Raw genomic sequence first — 19,044 nt, 5'->3', positions numbered from 1 at the left:
AAGAATCATCTCATGATGGGTAAAAGCAAAGAGCTCTCAAGACCTTCTCAACCTTATTGTTGCAAAACATTATTATTATTATAATTCCTGATTTATATAGTGCCAACAGTTTGCGCAGTGCATTACAACATGAGGGCAGACAGTACACTTACAATACATATCAATACAGGAGGGATCAGAGGGCCCTGCTCGTTAGAGCTTACCATCTAGAAGGGAGGGTCAAGTGGAAACAAAAGGTAATAACTGGGGGGTGAGCTGATGGAGAAAATGAAAATACAGTTGTTAGGTGTGGGTAGGGTAGGCTTCTCTGAAGAGAAGGGTTTTCAGGGATCTCTAAAAGCTAATAAAGTAGGAGATAAGCGGACAGATTGGGGTAGGGCATTCCATAGGATACTGATGGCATTGGTTACAGAAGGATTTCTAAACTTCTGAATGTTCCAGCGAGCACTGTTGAGGCCATATTTTGCAAACATCATTTTGCCATAAACCAATCGTTTCCTGTGTGTCCCATTCACACTGCAAGGCAGTCTAGTGCTGCGCTAAAATGCAGACATGCTGCATTTTATCACAGCACACTGGTCCACATTGCACTGCAAAGTCAGGCAGCACAGTGCATCGGACCGTCCGACATTGCAGGGAATGAAGTGTAGGTTTTGTGCACTTCAAATAAAGTTTGTACAAAACAAAAAAAGGGACAGTGCGGTATGTTGAACCATGCACCACACTGCTCCCTACCCAGCACTGAATTACTCCGGCTGCTCTGCAATTTGACTGAGGACCAGTGTTAATTTGCCCTAAAACAGACCTGAACAGAAGCTGATAAAAAACTGATGTAAACAGATGTTTGCCCATAGGAATGCTTTGCTGTCCATTTTTCATATATCAACAGACAGATGCTAAATGGACAGATGGATTGCCCGTTTGACAGTTACATAATAGGTGAGGTTGAAAAAAGACACAAGTCCATTAAGTCCAACCTGTGTGTGTGATTATATGTCAGTATTACATTGTATATCCCTACATGTTGTGGTCATTCATGTGCTTATCTAATAGTTTTTTTAAACTATTGATGCTCCCCCACTGAGACCACTGCCTGTGGAAGGGAATTCCACATCCTTGCTGCTCTTACAGTAAAGAACCCTCTACATAGTTTAAGGTTAGGCCTCTTTCACACGGATGATCCGTATGTCCGTTTTTCATCCATCCGTTTTCGGATGAAAAACGGACATACAGTCATCCCTATGGAGCGTCGGATGTCAGCGGTGACATGTCCGCTGACATCCGACCCGCTCCGATCCGAAAAGTGTAACGGAGGAAAAACCTACTTTTTCCTCCGTTTTCGGATCGGATCGGATGACGACGGACACTACGGACCGTCATCATCCGATCCCCCCATAGGGGAGAGCGGCGCTCTGACAGGTCCGTCGCTGCACAGTGTGCAGCGATGCACCTGTCATCTTCCTGCTCAGCGGGGATCGGCGGAGCTATCCCCGCTGAGCAAGCGGATGTTCACGGGGCGGATCATGACTGATCTGCCCCGTGTGAAAGAGGCCTTAAACCTCTTTTCTTCTAATTTTAATGAGTGGCCACGAGTCTTGTTAAACTCCCTTCCTTGAAAAAGTTTTATCCCTATTGTGGGGTCACCAGTATGGTATTTGTAAATTGAAATCATATCCCCTCTCAGGGGTCTAAAGATCTAAACTTTTAAGCTGGCCACACGCCATCTGAATTTTGGCTGGTTCTTGATGAAACAGGAGCTGCGACGGTTGTCGGAATACAATAGCTGCAGTGGGAGATTCATCCTTCTCCCCTGTATAGTGTTTGTGTGTCTGTAAAAAAAAAAAAAAAAAAAAAAGTGTGTATGTCCAGCCTTAATTTTTAGTGCCTTACTTCTGCCATTCATCTATGTTTGAAGAAATCTTTGATACTTTAAGTGGAACTAAACACTCCCAGTCAACATTAACTATTTTTAATCCTTATGTTGCTAGCATTAGTAAATAGATAGGAAGGTATATCATATTGACATGTTTTAGGCTTTTTTTCAGAATGATGTCATACATCCCAGGAGCCTTCATGGGCATTTTTTTTCTTTTATCAGGGGGAGGGGCTTTCTCCACTAAGCACACCCTTCCGGCTGCAATATTTTTTTTTTTTTTTTAAGTCAGCAGTTACCAACACTGTAGCTGCTGACTAAGGACACTTACCTGTCCAGCGAGCCCGCGATGTCGGCCCCCCGAGGCCGTTCCATCCATCGGATCGGCCGCCGGCGCCTCCATCTTAACAAAGGGAAACATGCAGCGGAGCCTTGCAGCTTCACTGCCCGTTTCCTACTGCGCATGCGCGAGTCGCGCGGTGCTTTGTGAATGGCCCCGTGGTTTTCTTGGACACACACAGTTCCCAGAAGGCAACAGGGCCACTCGCCAAAGAGGAGGAAGCGCCATGGAATAGGAAGAGGCAGATTAGGAAGACTGCCTAGCAACAAGGGTTTCAGGTAAGTTAACATTTTTTTTTTTTTTTCAAATTTTTTTTTTTTTTTTTTTTAATTTTGTTAAATATTTTTGATGCAATTTTTTATTGTAGGGTGGCCCTCCACTTTAAAATGGATGTCAATAGAAAAGCTAGGGGGGGTGTTTTTCAAAGTGAGAGGAGGATATGGAGACATGGATAGATGAGTGAGTTTGCTTTGAATAGTAAAGATTTATTAAATAACATTTTGGATTTGTGGTGCATTAGGTACAATTTAATTCTAAGATTTTTTTTCTTTTCCTCCTTTCAAATATTTTTTTATTAAGGCTTTTCTTAAAACCATACAAGATACAAAGTCTTCTGAATTACGTACAGTGGTAACGCTCATATCAGGTGGTAAATAAATATACATTTCAGAAACCTGTCTAGTCGCCAGTATTGCCTGTGGTGTCCCAGAGTTGCTCTTTCACCCAGACACAGAACTGTGCTTCCTCATGTCGAAGCAATGAACACAGTAATGACATTAAGCCCTCATGCACACAGGCTGTTAAAAAAAACGTTATGAAAACGCCAGTATCTTTGCAGTGATTTTTTTTTACTTTTTTCAGCTTTTTTCAGCGTTTTTGCAATAGCGGCTTTTTAGCGTTTTTGAGCGTTTTTCCGCGTTAGCGTTTTTGAGCGTTTTTTTTTTTTTTTTCAATGGATCAAAAACGCTAAAAAACGTTGGTGAATGACGTTTTTGAGTGTTTTTGAGCGTTTTTCAGCGTTAGAGCGTTTTTACAGCTCAAAAACGTCTCTCAGAACCCACTGGTCCTGGGTTTTTTTTACAGCTTAAAAACGCCTATGCCACTTGCAGCTCAAAAACGCCTAGGTGGGCATGAAGCCATAGACTAACATAGACAGGCCTTTTTAAGCTGCAAAAAAAGCTCAAAAAAGCAGCTGTAAAAACGTCCATGTGCATGAGGACTAAATCTCCTGAAACTAGCAGTCAGAGGCAGTAGATCTCACGCTGCACATATACGTACAGCTGTAAGGCTGAAGGCACAGGAGTGCCTAGAAACCCTCACGTACCAGGAAGTCCACTGCCATTTTTCTGTAGGAATTCAAGCCTAAAGGCAGAATTTTCAGGGTGCTGCTTAGGCAGAATTGACATTTATAAACGTCTCCTTCACTTCTGAATTAAGGTCCACATTAATATAAAAAGCTGCACTTAACGTAAAACTGCTGAACTACTGTAGCTACAAATGGAGATGCTATATAAGCATCAGAAGAAATATTGTAATTACAAATCTTTCAGGAAATTAAATTATAAAGTGTATTCACCTCCCCCTTGGTCACTAAATAAACTCCCATGGCTTCTAGTACCATCTCTATGCTGATGACACACAAGTCTATCTCCCCATTCCTCACCTCATTCCTTCAGTCTCCTCTCACGTTACTAACTTACTAACTGACATATCAGCCTGGATGTCACACCACTTCCTCAAATTCAATCTTTCCGAAACTGATCTCATAATATTCCTTCCTGCCCGTGCACCCTCCCATGACATCTCCATCAAGATCAGAGTGCTAAGTGTGATCCTGGACTCTGACCTGTCCTTTCAGACCCAAATCCAGTCACTGTTCAAATCTTGTAGACTTCACCCCTGTAACATTTCCAAAATAGTTTGTCCAACAGTTTGCGCAGCACTTTACGATATAAAGTGAGACAATACAGCAACAATATAATTCAGTACAAGAGGGTTAGGTGGGCCCTGCTCCTGGAAGCTTACAATCTAATAGGGAGGGGCTGGTGGAACAAAAGGTAATAACTGAGGAGATGGGAGAAATTGAGGATTCGGTTATCAGCAGAATGCAGGATATGCTTCTCTGGGGAGATGAGTTTTTATGGATTGCCCAAAAGTGGACAGAGTAGGCAATAGCCGGACTTTTTAACTGTTGAAACCACTAAGCAAGTTATTCACTTGTTATCTCTCGCCTTGACTATTGTAACTCCCTCCTCATTCGCCTACCTCTTCATAGGCTATCCCTTCTTCAGTCTTTCATGAATACTTCTGCCAGACTCACCCCCCCTTACTAATTGATCAGTGTCCTCCACCTCTCTCTGCCAATCCCTCCATTGGCTTGCCATTGCCCATCAAATTCAATTCAAAACATTAATGATAACGTACAAAGCCATTCACAAATGTGCCCCAAGCTATATCACCAATCTTGTCCCCAAATATCACCCAAACCGTCCTCTCCGCTCCTCTCAAGACCTGCTCTCTAGCTCCCTTGTCTCCTCCTCCCATGCTCATCTCCAAGACTTCTCCAAAGCCTCTCCCATCCTCTCCAACTCCTTACCCCAATCTGTCCGGCTATTCCCTACTCTGTCCACTTTTGGGCAATCCATAAAAAATCATCTCCCCAGAGAAGCATATCCTGCATTCAGCTGATAACCGAATCCTCAATTTCTCCCATCTCCTCAGTTATTACCTTTTGTTCCACCAGCCCCTCCCTATTAGATTGTAAGCTTCCAGGAGCAGGGCCCACCTAACCCTCTTGTATTGAATTGTATTGTTGCTGTATTGTCTCACTTTATATCGTAAAGTGCTGCGCAAACTGTTGGAGCTATATAAATATGGTTTTATAAGAAGAATATATACGGTAATTTATAAAACAGAATTTAGGTTCATAGATATACAATCAAGCTTTACTATTTTAGGGTAAATATTGTACTACACAAACTCCTCAAGCAGAATCCTACTAAAATATATAAACATATGCTGAATAAGTATAATAAATCATAATACAAGACCTATATCTACCCTTAAAAGCTGTGTTAAGGATAAATGTCCTTCAGTGTTTGGATAAAATTCACAATCTTAACCACTAGCCGACTGCTACACGCCCATATACGTCGGCACAATGGCAGCGGTGGGCAAATGGGTGTACCCGTACGTCCCCTTTAATTGGTGGGGCTAGCGGGCACGCGCCCTCCGCGTACAGCGTGACCGTGCCCTCGGACACGATGTCCGCCGGTGATCGTGTCACGGAGCCGCAAAATGGGGAGATGCCTGTGTAAACAAGGCATTTCCCCGTTCTGCCTAGTGACTCGGCAGAGATCACTGCTCCCTGTCATCGGAGGCAGTGATTGCTGTCATGTCAGTTAGAATCACTCCCTAGGACACACGTAACCCCTTGATCGCCCCCTAGGGTTTAATCCCTTCCCTGCCAGTGTCATTTACACAGTAAACAGTGCATTTTTATAGCACCGATTGCTGTATAAATGACAATGGTCCCAAAATAGTGTCCTATGTGTCCGCCATAATGTCGCAGTCATGATAAAAATTGCAATATACGCTTATTGTGATTTTTTTTTTTTTACCAAAAATATGTAGAATACATATCTGCCTAAACTGAGAAAAAAATTTGTTCTTTTATATATTTTTGGGGGATATTTATTATAGCAAAAAGTAAAAAACAAATTAGCTTTTTTTTTCAAAATTGTCGCTCTTTTTTTTGTTTATAGCACAAAAAATAAAAACTGCAGAGATGATCAAATACCACCAAAAGAAAGCCCTACTTGTGGGGAAAAAAACGTCAATTTTGTTTGGGTGTAACGTCACACGGCCGCGCAATTGTCAGTTAAAACGACGCAATGCCAAATTGCAAAAAGTGCTCTGGTTAGGAAGGGGGTAAAATCTTCCGGGGCTGAAGCGGTTAAAGTAGTTCTAAAGCCTAAACATTTTTTATGTAAAAAATGTTAAGGCATCAATTTTGGCCCCAAACCCCTCCCCCTCCCTCAAAGCCACAGACAAGGGGCCGGGCTGAATCCAGTTTGTGTCTGTGTAAAAGGACGCAGTGGCGGGGCTCGGGAGAGAGCACACACGAGTACCCCCATGGGAAGCGGCTTCCCATGGGGCACTGGACAGAAAGGAGGGGCCATGAGTGCCAGCGGGGGGGGGGGACCCAAGAATAGGGTGAATCAGGGCCGCTCTGTGCAATTCCATTCTTTACAATATTTTTAAATTGAAAATACTATTCCAGTGAGAATAAAGTTCCAGTTTATAAATGAAAAATCTCCGTAAATTTGAATTTGTGATGTGGGGCTGCTTTCTAACTTTTAACCGAGTGAACATTGATTTATGTTATGAAACTTTCCTGTTCCAGGCTCTGAGATGATCTGATGTCAGTCATTGTAATGCAGAGATATGCAGGGTCCATTAATAAGTAAAGAACTGCTATCATAGGCTCAGGATAGTGATTCAATTGCGCATTGCTGTAAAGTTGTTTAGATTATACATTAGTATTGTGTAAATTAGGTGAAGGCTGTGTGTTATCTGTAAAACCATGTGGAACATTTTTCTCATGTATGTGAAAGGAGTTGTAAAGGCAGAATTTTTTTTATCTTAATGCATTAAGTTAAAACATCTTCTGTGTGCAGCAGCCCCCCTAATGCTTACCTGAGGTCTCTCTCTGTCCAACGATGTCCGCGAATGTCTCCGCAATCCGAGATTCTGCTTCCTGATTTGCCAAGACTCCCGCTGTTGTCAATCAAAGTCAGCTGACCAATCAGGGGATAGAGGGGGCAGGGCTCCACATCTGAATGGACACAGGGATCTGTGACTTGGCTCGGGTGCTCCCATAGCAAGCTGCTTGCTGTGGGGGCACTTGTCAGGAGAGAGGGGCCAAGAGAGCTGAAGAGGGACCCGAGAAGAGGAGGATCCAGGCTGCTCTGTGCAAATCCACTGCACAGAGGAGGTAAGCATAACATGTTTGTTATTTTTATAGGAAAAAAAGGAGACTTTACAATCACTTTAAGGGTGTGTTTGATCATGACAAAAGGGGCCCATTCGCTTGACTGAAATGGTTTTTATATATTAATATGATTAATGGTATTGCACACTCCTAAAGAAAATGTTCATTCTGTGTAACCTACTCAAATATATACATCTCAAAAGATTGAAAAAGGTAAGATCTAGAAGTGAAAATATAAAACTTCAGTTTGAATTGATCAATGATAAAATGAATTGTTCTTATGGAACAAAACACACAAACCTGAAAAAGGGGCAGCATATATTGGTTATGAATATGACATATAGTTAGTTTGGTTAGAAAAAGACACAAGTCCATCCAGTTCAAAGGATCCATGAAAAAAAGTCTACACACACACAATATGAAAACCTCCATATACACAATCCTATACCCAGAGTTAAAGTGGATGTAAACTCGATTCATGAAATTTGAGCTGGGCACATATATCTGCCCTGTTTTCTTATCTCTCTTCAAAGCATATGTCCTGTGCTTTCTCCTGCTCCGTTCCTCTGTTATCGGCCTGATAAAGTTTGACAAGCTTACCGAGACAGGAGCCTAAAGTGTGTGTCAGGGGAGGTTTCTATAAATCAGGGATAGGCAACCAGTAGCCCTCCAGCTGTTGTTGAACTACATTTCCCATGAGGCATTGCAAGGCTGGCAGTTAATTACTCCCAGAGGCATGATGGGACTTGTAGTTCTGCAACAGCTGAGGGCTCCAGGTTGCCTACTCCTGCTATAAATAGATTAGCACACAGCTAAACTATTCACAGGCAACCTGTGCATGTGTGAGAAGGGGGTGTGTACCTTTCCTCCCATCAGCTGTCTCAGTGTCTAGCAATAATCCCCTCCTACAAGTGAATTGGGAAGAGAAAATTATAACAGGACGTGCACTCTCTAAACCACTCTAATGCCTTGTACACACGGTCGGATTTCCCGACGGAAAATGTGCGATCGGAGCTTGTTGTCGGAAATTCCGACCGTGTGTGAGCTCCATCTGACTTTTTCCATCGGAATTTCCGACACACAAAGTTTAAGAGCAGGCTATAAAATTTTCCGCCAACAAAATCCGATCGGTTAAATTCCGATCGTACACAAATCTGACGCACAAAGTGCCACGCATGCTCAGAATAAATTAAGAGACAAAAGCTATTGGCTACTGCCCAGTTTATAGTCCCGACGTTTTACATCACCGCGTTCAGAAAAATCTGATTTTTCGAAAACTTTGTGCGACCGTGCGTATATATAAAGGTAAAGACAGAAAATATACATGTAACACGTATGTAGGGAGATTTGTTTCATCTCTGGCTGTTCACTTCACTGGGTATATGTGAGGGTTTACGTCCACTTTAACGAAAGAAAAACAATGGGTTTGAGTAGTATATGCGCTGAGATCTGATACATTGATATCTCAAAAAACCACTTGAGTCAAGCAAATGCACAAATACACCACCAGTATGAATGTTCGCTTTAAGATCCCCACCGTATTTTATAAGACCCATTTCACACTGGAGCGTTTTGCAGGTGCTATAGCGTTAAAAAGAGCGCCTGCAAACCGCCCTAAAACAGCTGCTCCATTCACTCCAGTGTGAAAGCCCGAGGGCTTTCACACTGGAGCGGTGCGCTGGCAGGACGTCAGAAAAAGTCCTGCCAGCAGCTTCTTTGGAGCGGTGAACTCACTGCTCTTCCACCGCTGCTCCCCATTGAAATCAATGCTCTGGCGGCGTTTTGCAGGCAGATTTTACCCCTTTTCAGCCGCTAGTGGAGGGTTAAAACCGCCCCACTAGTGGCCGAATAGCTAAAACGACGCTTTACCACTGACACCCTAGGCGGCACAGTGTGAAAGGGCTCTTAGGGTAAGAAGACGCTTGACCATTAGCTGGCAAGCATCACATGCCTAAAAAAGCCCATTATTTTCCACTAGCTATATGGCAGTTATAATGTAGACCATTCTTCTCAATCACTCTTTATTAGAGATCTGGTGTTTTCTCTTCAACCCTCTTCACATGAAACGTGCACATTTTTAAATAAACTATCTAGTATCAGATTTGTTTTACAGGCATTTATTACCTTTTAAATACATTATAGATCACACCACTCTTCCGTCAATGCATTTAGCATACTTTTTCTCCAGAAAGCCAACACCAACTGTTTTCCGGCATAATTCAGGATCAAAATCTTCCTGGTGTCAGCACAAAGGTGAGACAGTCCTGTAAACCAGATGCCTGCACAGTAGTCTTTGGGGTTGATTTACTTTCACACTGGAGGCGTTTTTCAGGCGCTTTAGCTCTAAAAAGACCACCTGTAAAGCACCTGAAAAAAAGCCTCATCTGCAACCCCAGTGTGAAAGCCAGAGTGCTTTCACACTGGGGTGCTGTGCTGGCAGGACGTAAAAAAAAAAGTCCTGCAAGCAGCTTCTTTGAGGTGCTTTAGAAGGCACTTTGTGCGTGCCTTTCAACACTTTACCCAGCTGCTACCGGAGTTTAAAAGTGCCCCGCTAGCGCCCGAAAAGCACTGCAAAAACTACGGTAAAGCGCCGCTATAACTAGCGGCTCATTACCGTCGACGCCCGGGCAATGGCAGTGTGAAAGGGCTCTAAAACTGAACAGTGCAAAATCGGGTGCAGCTGTGCCTGGTAGCCAATCAGCGCCTAACTTAATTTTTTTTTTTTTTTTTTTTCAATTAGGTTTAGACAAGCTTAGACAAGAAACCTGGAAGTCGGTTTCTATCAAGAGCTGTGCCAGATTTTGCATTCTCTACTTTCAGTATATCAACTCAAAGTATAATACACAGAACCAATTCTCATTTGTTTAGGGGGGAAAGTGTGTAAACCAGGGATATGCAATTAGTGGACCTCCAGCTGTTGCAAACCTCTGGGTGTCATGCTTGTGGCAATGGCCTATATAAACCACCAAGGCAGCAATAAAAGCTTTTCTGTTAAAAAAAACCACGGTACAAGGAGTCGTTCAGCTCTGAAGGAGGTGAACTATATACTAGCCTGGGCAGAGGGACATGTGCCAATGATATAGGCAGTCCATAACCCGGGAGTAGAGAACTGGAAGGCAGGATACCTCAGCCGCCAGCAGATCTGCTCGGGGGAGTGGTCCCTACACCCAGAGGTGTTCCAAGAAATTTGCCAACGTTGGGGTTGGCCAGAGATCGACTTACTGGCATCCAGGTTCAACAACAAGCTACAGCAGTTTGTGTTTTGAACAAGAGATCCTCTGTCAATTGGAGCAGATGCTCTGATAGTTTAATGGAGCCAATACTCCCTGGTTTATGCTTTCCCTCTGATCCCTCTCCTGCCACATTTGTTGCGCAGGATTCAGAGAGAGGGGGTTCCTGTCATTCTGGTGGCACCAGCCAGGCCCTGGTTCCTGGAGATTGTGAGACTGACAATAGACAGGCCTTGGACGCTTCCATGGTGCCCCCGATCTACTGTCTCAAGGTCCTATATTCTACCCCAATTTACAGTCTCTCTAAATTTGATGGCATGGCTATTGAAGCCAGGGTGTTAAAGGACCGTGGCAGCTTGGGACCAGTGGTGTCTACTCTAGTGAATGCTAGAAAAACTGTTACTAGGAAGATTTATCATAAGGTCTGGAAGACTTATATTGCTTGGTGTGAAGCCAGAAAATGGCATCCTCGGAAATATGTGATTGGGAGAGTTCTCTCTTTTTTCTACAGTCAGCTGTGGAAATCAAATTGGCTTTGAGTACAATCGGAGGTCAAGTTTCGGCCCTGTCAATATTCTTCCAAAGGCCTTTAGCCTCCCATTCACTGATCTGAACCTTTATGCAGGGGGCAACTCGCTTGCTTCCCCCCATTACATCACCTATATGTCCTTGGGATTTGAACTTGGTGCTGTCTGTGTTACAGAAACAACAATTTGAACCTATTAAGGAAATTCCATTAGACTTGCTGTCACGCAAGCTAGTCTTCCTGATGGCTGCCACCTGGGGTAGAAGGGTGTTGGAGTTGGCAGCCCTTTCATGCATAGAACCGTATGACATAGTCGTGTTACGACCTGTTCCATCCTTTTTGCCAAAAGTGGTGTCGGTCTTTCATTTAAATCAGGACATTATTTTGCCTTCTTATTTCTCTAAGCCTCGTTCGGCGGAAGAGAGACAACTGCATTCTTTGGTTGTTGTCCAGGCAGTCAAGGTTTATTTGTCTATATCTGCGGAGATCCGAGGATCAGACTTTTTTTTGTTTTGTTTTTTTTTTGTTTTACCAAAAGGACCCAAGAAGGGGCAGGTAGCTTCCAAAGCTTCCATTGCCAATTGGGTCTTTCAATTGGTCATTCAGGCCACGGTCTGAAACATAAAGCTCCCCCCTTTAGGGTGAGAGCTCATTCTACCAGGGGTATAGGAACCTCCTGGGCTTTTCGCTATTGGGTATCTGTGGCTCAGAGGATTCGGCTTTTGGCCGCAGTGTACTGCGGGCTGCCGTATACGTTCTGATGGCTATTGTTTGGCAGGGTGTATCCCTCCCTTCAAGGCTATTGCTCTGGGACGTCCCAGCAGGTAGGACTTTGTGTCCTATGATGTATGCGAAAGAAAATAGGGATTTTTACGTCATACTTACCTGTAAAATCCTTTTCTTTGAGTACATCATGGGACACCAAGATCCCGCCCCTCTTTTTTGAGGATTTAGTGCTTGCTACAAAACTAAAGTACTTTCAGTATGGGAGGGGGTTATATAGGGGATCACTTCCTGTCTGAAGACCTTTGGTCTACCAGTGTCCATTCACCTAATGATGAAGTATAACCCAGCAGGTAATGAATATTAGCCTGACTCTGTGTCCCATGATGTACTCAAAGAAAAGGATCTTACAGCTAAGTATGATGTAAAAATCCTTTTTTCTTATGTTTTACATAGCTATACCTGCAAAAGGGGTCAGCCTGAAGTGATCTAGCAGGACTTAATTTTCTGACTAAAAGTTCCACTTTAATTAACCCACCTCCTCTTTATATTTTACTAAAAACTTTATACAGAAAATATGGATTTGACAAATAGTTGCACTGATATTGTAATACAAAAGGGTTAAAGCCAGCAGATTCCAAGCAGAGAAAAAATAGTTACCTTCTCTAGACTGTCTACCATTTGATGGCAATCACCTTTGCATAATACATTCTTTTTTTTATTGTAAACTGCTGGACCACTGCAAATATCCTACAGAATATCTAGATGCTGGTTTGTATGACTAGTCGGCCTTTTAATCAGGTTACATAAGTCACTCTGTATTCAAGAATAGTGTATATATTGTACATGTAGTGGATTGTTATGTTATTTGACATAATTTAATCTCTGTTTTAACAGATAGATATTTCGATATGGCTCTAAAGAAGCTTCCGAGGTGTGATCTTCCGGATGAAATCAGAAAGTAAGTACTGTGAGGTGTTGGCAATTAGGAGACATAATGAAAGGAAATGACTCTTAAGCTCTGTTCACATCTCCGCGAATGGGGGCGACAGTCGCTGTAAAAACACGTAAATAGAATCGTCGGACGCCGTCGCCCAAAAGAAGCTCCTGTATTTCTTCTGGGCGATGTGCGTCCCGCGATTCTGTTAGTGCGTTTTTACCGTGATTGTCACCCGACAAATCATGGGAAAATCGCGCTGCGTTTGGGGTGCTATTAAAATCAACAGGGACCGCACGGGCGTCCCGCAATTTGCCGCTATTGCGAATCGTGGGCAGGATCACGGCGATTCCACTCACAGTTCGGAATGCGGAGATGTGAATGGAGCCTAACTTTCCTAGTGGCCATCCCCAAACACAACAATATGTTGTGCTTGAAGTATAGGAAATGCAGCCCTTATGTATTAATGTTCTGTTGTATTTCTGTGAATAAAACAGCATGTGAAATATATGAAAAGTCTAATACCAGGATCAGAGTGATACTTAAAGCGGTTTTACGACTGAAGGTTTTTTGCTTTCATGCATTCTATGCATGAAAGTGGGAAACCTTCTGTGTGCGGCTTCCCCCACAGCCGCCCCCCCCCCCCCCTCCCAATACTCACCTGAACCCCTTCTGAATCCAGTGATGTGCACGCACGGGAGCCTTGGCTTTCCCAGGTTTCTCTTTCCTCATTGGCTGACACAGCAGTGGGAGCCATTGACTGCTGTCAGTCACAGCCAGTGAGCCAATGCGGGGAGGTGGCAGGGCTGAGCCACGGTTCTATGTGTCTTAAGGCTGTATAGAGCTTGGCTTAGGAGCGAGCACCCACCAGTGACCCCATAGCAAGTGGCTTGCTAGTGGGGGCACTGGCCAAGGGGGAGGAGCCAGGAGCCCCGATGGTGGACCCGGGAAGAGGAGGATTGGGTCTGCTCTTTGCAAAAATGATTACACAGAGCAGGTAAGTGTAACATGTTTGTATTTTCTTTTTAAAAGAAACCAAACCTTAAGGCTCGGTTCACATTGGTGCGATGTGGGGAAACCCTGCGAATCCACTACTGGTTCCTGACTCACAGGCCGTTCACACTGCTTTATGTGAACTGCTGGGAGTTTCAATACAAAGCTAATGACACCCCCAGATCGGTTCGCATATCGCAGTGCGAACTTTCAATTCGGACAGGAATCGGACTGCATGCAATCCGATTCTGGTGCGGACAAAAAAAAAGGGTCCTGCACGAGTTTGATCTGAGTGTGATGCGAATTCAGCCATACGATCTGTATGACTGAGTTTGCATCGCACCAATGTGAACCCAGCCTTAATATCACTTTAAGGATAACGACCGTGGTGAGTAAGAATAGAAAAATTCTTAAGAAAAATTATTGGGAGCAAAAATGCCCATATGTTTGTGGTCAGTGGGAGTAAAAGAATTCCCCTATGTTGATCAGCAGGAATAAAATATATGCCCCAGCTTCAGTGGTCAATGAGCATAATAAAATGCCCCTGCTTCAGTGGTCAGTAGGAGTAAGACACCCCATGTGTATTAGTACCAAAGAGAATAATAAAAGGACCCTCCCAGTCAGGAGTGCTAGTGAGGAGGAGAATAAGACTCCCCAGGCACAGGTGTCATTTATGAATTAAAAAAAGACCCCTCTCTGGGCATTGGAGTCACTAATGCCTCGTACACACGTTAAGAATATCGTACGAAAGTTCTTCCAAATTTAATTGTATGTGAGTCTAGAATCAAATCGCCCGTCTTGAACACACTATAAGAATATCGTACGAACGTTCTTCCAAATTTAATTGTATACGAGTCTAGAATCAAATCGCCCGTCTTGAACACACATTAAGAATATCGTACTAACGTTCTTCCAAATGTAATCATATACGCGTCTAGAATCGAATCGCCAGCGTAGTATATGTCCGAAAATTCCCGTACGATCTACTCAAATGTCCCGTGTGCATAGGCACGTTCTGCAGCGTGGAGTCAGAAGTGATATCAGAACTTGACCTTGTGCATGCCACGCCTTTGGATTTGGAGTGCCAGGGAGATCATTTTATACAGATACGTGGGTTCGTACGTGTGAGAATAATTCATTATATACAACAGTTGTCTATGAAAATGGACTTTTACATGGAAGACCAAACACTTCCACTGGTCATGCTTGGAGTTTTGGCCATCCAAAATGTTTTGAAGCACATGGTCAAAACAATGGCTGCAGAACCAAGAGAACTATTCTCATATGTCGCTGCTGCGTTTATTACAAGAGAATAACCCTGATGATTTTAGGAATTGCGTCAGAATGGATGATGAAAGCTTCCAAGCATTGCTGCAGCTTGTGACACAACAACAATTATGCGGCAACCAATCAGTCCGGAGCAGAGGTTAATCGCAACACTACGCTATCTGGTAACTTGGAGAAGTCTGCAGAACCTAAAATTCTCAACAGGAATTTCACCACAATCACTGGGCAGAATCATATCGGAAACCTGCAAGTCTCTCATCGATGCACTACAGAGAAACTGTCAAGGTAACTTTCCTCCATGTATTATCATTTTTTTTTATTTAGTAGTTTATATAGTAGTATAGAGTGTGTGTATAGATATATATCTATACACACACACACACTTTACTATATATACACACACACTATAGTTCAGTAATCTAGTATATAGTTGTAGTATAGTAGACTATTATATTCTAGTCCAAAGTTAAAACGATAAAAAAAAAAAGTTTTAAATCAAGTGCTTATTACTCAGTTTAGGTATGAAATAAATATAAAATATATTAAAACACTATATATTTTTTCCTGTTACAGTTTCCAAGCAACCCACCTGAGTGGATGGACGTTGCAAATAAATTCAAGGACCTGTGGAATTTCCCAAATTGTGGAGGAGCCATCAACTGGAAACCCATGCGCATCGTACCACCACCAAACTCCGGATCCTATTACTTTAACTACAGGGGTTTTTATAGCATCATAATGCTCGCTATAGTTAATGCCAGATATAATTTTCTATATCTGGATATAGGAAAGAATGTCCGGAACTCTGATGGCAGTGTAATCCAGCAGACGGAGTTCTATCATCATCTGCAGAATGGAACCCTTAACCTGCCCACACGTGACGACACATGAAAACATGAACTTTGTGTTTGTGGCTGATGATGCATTCGCATTAAGTGAAAACATATTGAAACCATTCCCTATGCGTAATCTGTCTTCGGACCAAAGGATCTTCAATTACAAACTGTCAAGGGCCCGCAGGGTGGTTGAAAACACCTTTGGGATCTTGGCCAACGGATTTTGCCTGTTTTTAACAAGCATCAATATGTCGATGCATAAAATAGATATCACTGTGCTCTGTTGTGTCCTACACAATTATCTAAGGCAACATTCTCCAGCATACATTACCCCATCACCAAGCGACCCTGAGACAATCGCAGTGCTCAGTGGAAGTGGCGTTGGAGGACAGGAAAGTATGGAGGTGCTCACACCATTGAGCAGTGGACATCCGAGGCTGCCTACACTGAATGCAAGGCAATGCAGGCTGGATTATTTTAACAATTTTTCCGGAATTGGAGCAGTGCCCTGACGTCTGATATGTAAAAAAAAAACAGGCTTGATGAATTGATTTGTCACATTTCAAATATCCTATCACAATTCTATATTAAGATGTTACAGTTTATTTTGTTGTATTTTAAAATTATTTGACGTCGGCACAATGGCAGCGGTGCACGCTCACCGCATACAGCGTGACCGTGCCCGGTCTCCCGTGCCGAATCGCAAAAAAGTGCTCTGGTCAGGAAGGGGGTAAAATCTTCCTCAGAATGTTTTGATGATTCTGAGGAGTGGGCGGATGTAGATGTTGAATAGCACTGGTGACAAGGGTGAACCCTGAGGGACTCCACAGGAGATTGTGTGGGTTTCAGAGGTGAATGCTCCTAGTTTCACTGTCTGAGAGGGATTCTCTAAGAAGGATGCAAACCATTTTAGACCAGAATCTGTGACTCCTGCTACTTCTGTGAGGCGGACAAGTAGAGTATTGTGGTCCAGACATGATTCTCTGTCATCTGCTGCTTCAAGGGCATCGTTCCATATTTTGAGAAGTGCTGTTTCTGTGCCATGGCCTGGGAAGCCTGATTGCAGAGGGTCCAGGAGTTGGTGTGTGTCCAGGTGGCATTGTAGCTGTTGTACTACCGCTTTCTCCATAATCTTGGAGATGGTGTTGAGGCTTGTTATTGGTCTGCGGTAGTTGGGGTCCTTAGGGTCGAGATTGGGTTGTCGGGTGCTTCCACCACCATGACCTGTAAAGGTGACCCAGCCATGTAGCCTTTTGGCTTCACGGCCGGGTCCCTACTGCGAGATGTGCGGAGCACGCTAAGCTCTCTCACTGGTTCGGCAGAAGGGGAGGAGGGGAGGAGGGGGGACAGAGCAGCTGACGTACTATGCCACGGCCAGGTCTCCCAGAAGTGGGACAGGGTACCCCTCTCCCCGAAGGTGCCTAATGTGAAACCGGGGGGGGGGGGGAGCAGATAAGTGAAAATTCCACCTTTGGGTGGAACTCCACTTGAAGCTCCATAGCTCAATTTTTACCTATAGGTTTTACATACATTTAAAAAATAAATTACTAAAATAATTGATTGTACATTATGTGGTCTCCAAGAGATCTTTAGGATTGTTGGTGCACATTGTGCCATCACTATCAGTATGTACATCTTTAAATTGCTGATTGTCTTGAACAAATGATATCTCATCTGAAAAGACAATAACATAAGCTTTAATATTCAACATGTCATCAATTATTATTCCTATACTTTTCATGCAATCTCTATTGTAAAGGATGTATTCCGTAACTGATGTTAGAATATCATAATTCTAACAAATTTACAGACATAAAGAGAATGAAATGGCTTACCTTTCTGCAAGTCATGTAATCTACTAATACACTAATACCCATAATGATTGAATTTTTTACTGTCACAAATTAATAGGACATAATTATTTATCCATTATCGATTATGTATCCATCATGCCTAGACATACCTTGTTCGGGGAGATCAAGATTAGACGATTCCTGAAAGGTCATGTGTCTACCGTCTTCCTCTGAATGTGTTCTGTGTCAACAGCAATAGAGGGCCCCTGGCTGATAGGCAAATTTCCACATCTGCGTCCATATCCAGTTTTCTTTTTTTGCTAGGACCTGTCCAGATTATAAAGGAAAACCATTAGGTAAATCAATTGTAAATATAAAAAATAAAACATTACACAGCACTTTTATTTGCAACCATTATTAACTAGTGTTAGTACCTGGAGGAGTTGTCGATGACCATGATCTTCTGGAGGGTCTACATGCTCACCGTTTCCATGCTCTGAGATTTGTACACATGATGTACTTGCATGCTGGCCATCTACTCTTCTAATGTTTTTTTGTTTCCTTGATAACTTCATTTTCCTTCCTGTCAAAGAAATGTAAAAGAAAGTTTTAAAAATGCACTCCAGATATATACAATATAAACATTTGGCAAATGCCAATAAGACTGTCACATGATCTTTAATAAATAATTTACTAAAAAAATGCATCCTTACTTTCCTGGATGGTATCATGAATTTGAAATTGGTCATGATCCCGAAGTTTTAAGTCTGACCAGCGCTTCTTTAATTAATTATAATTAATTTAATTGGTCCTTAGAACGATCAACGCCATGTTTCTTTTGGAGGAGTTCAATCACCTTTTTCAAGAATTATATCCTTCCTGGTATTATGCCTCTCATAGTTGTTGTTCATGCCATCATAATTGTGTTTTTCAAGCATGAACACCATGTCTACCATCTCTGCTCTAGACATAGGACTTGCTTTGATCTTTATTGCAGAAGTCTGGTCTCCTCTGGCCTTCTGAATGTAACCCCTGTCGCTGCACTTGTCCTCCTTTGCAAACTGTTTTGTGTCCTTCCTGCCATGCTTGCCCTTCTTCACTTTAGTGGGACTTTTCTCAGAAGCCATGTCCACCATAGTGCCTCGTGGTCCGTTCGGTGGCTGGTGTCGCAGTTGGGGCATCACAAACGTGTACACTGCAGTGCGAATCATCAGACGGGCAGAGCTAGGAGCACACGGACCGTGTCTTGCATGAGGAAAGAAAGTTGAAGGATACCATTTTGGAGAACGATCCTTCAGGCCCAACGACAACCAATACGATCTTTCAGCATTGGAATCTCGAACGAAAGAAGGTAGATTCCCTTATTTATGTGCTTGTATGTGATAACTATTGTTTTTGGTTGGGACAGTGTAGTGACAGCTGCCTGCATATCAAATATATATATTCTACTCACTTTTGAGAGATAAAGTGTGTGTGTGTGTGTGTGTGTGTGTGTGTGTGTATATGTATGTAT

The 19,044-nt window shown here is 42.9% G+C and overlaps 1 protein-coding gene across 6 annotated transcripts in view; it reads left to right on the top strand.

The window, feature by feature from the left end:
- Nucleotides 1-19,044, top strand: part of ST3GAL6 (ST3 beta-galactoside alpha-2,3-sialyltransferase 6) — a 322,642-nt gene that overhangs the window by 223,781 nt on the left and 79,817 nt on the right. For all 6 annotated transcript variants that reach the window (XM_073616978.1, XM_073616973.1, XM_073616974.1 and 3 more), the window contains one exon: nucleotides 12,583-12,646. In XM_073616978.1, the coding sequence (XP_073473079.1) occupies nucleotides 12,583-12,646 (64 nt within the window). The remainder of the gene's footprint in view (nucleotides 1-12,582; nucleotides 12,647-19,044) is intronic.

Source organism: Aquarana catesbeiana, linkage group LG02 (assembly GCF_042186555.1).
Source record: "Aquarana catesbeiana isolate 2022-GZ linkage group LG02, ASM4218655v1, whole genome shotgun sequence".
In the NCBI taxonomy this organism is placed as follows: domain Eukaryota; kingdom Metazoa; phylum Chordata; class Amphibia; order Anura; family Ranidae; genus Aquarana; species Aquarana catesbeiana.
The sequence above is the reverse complement of the archived record's forward strand: the minus strand, read 5'-3'. Positions and strand labels throughout refer to the sequence as shown.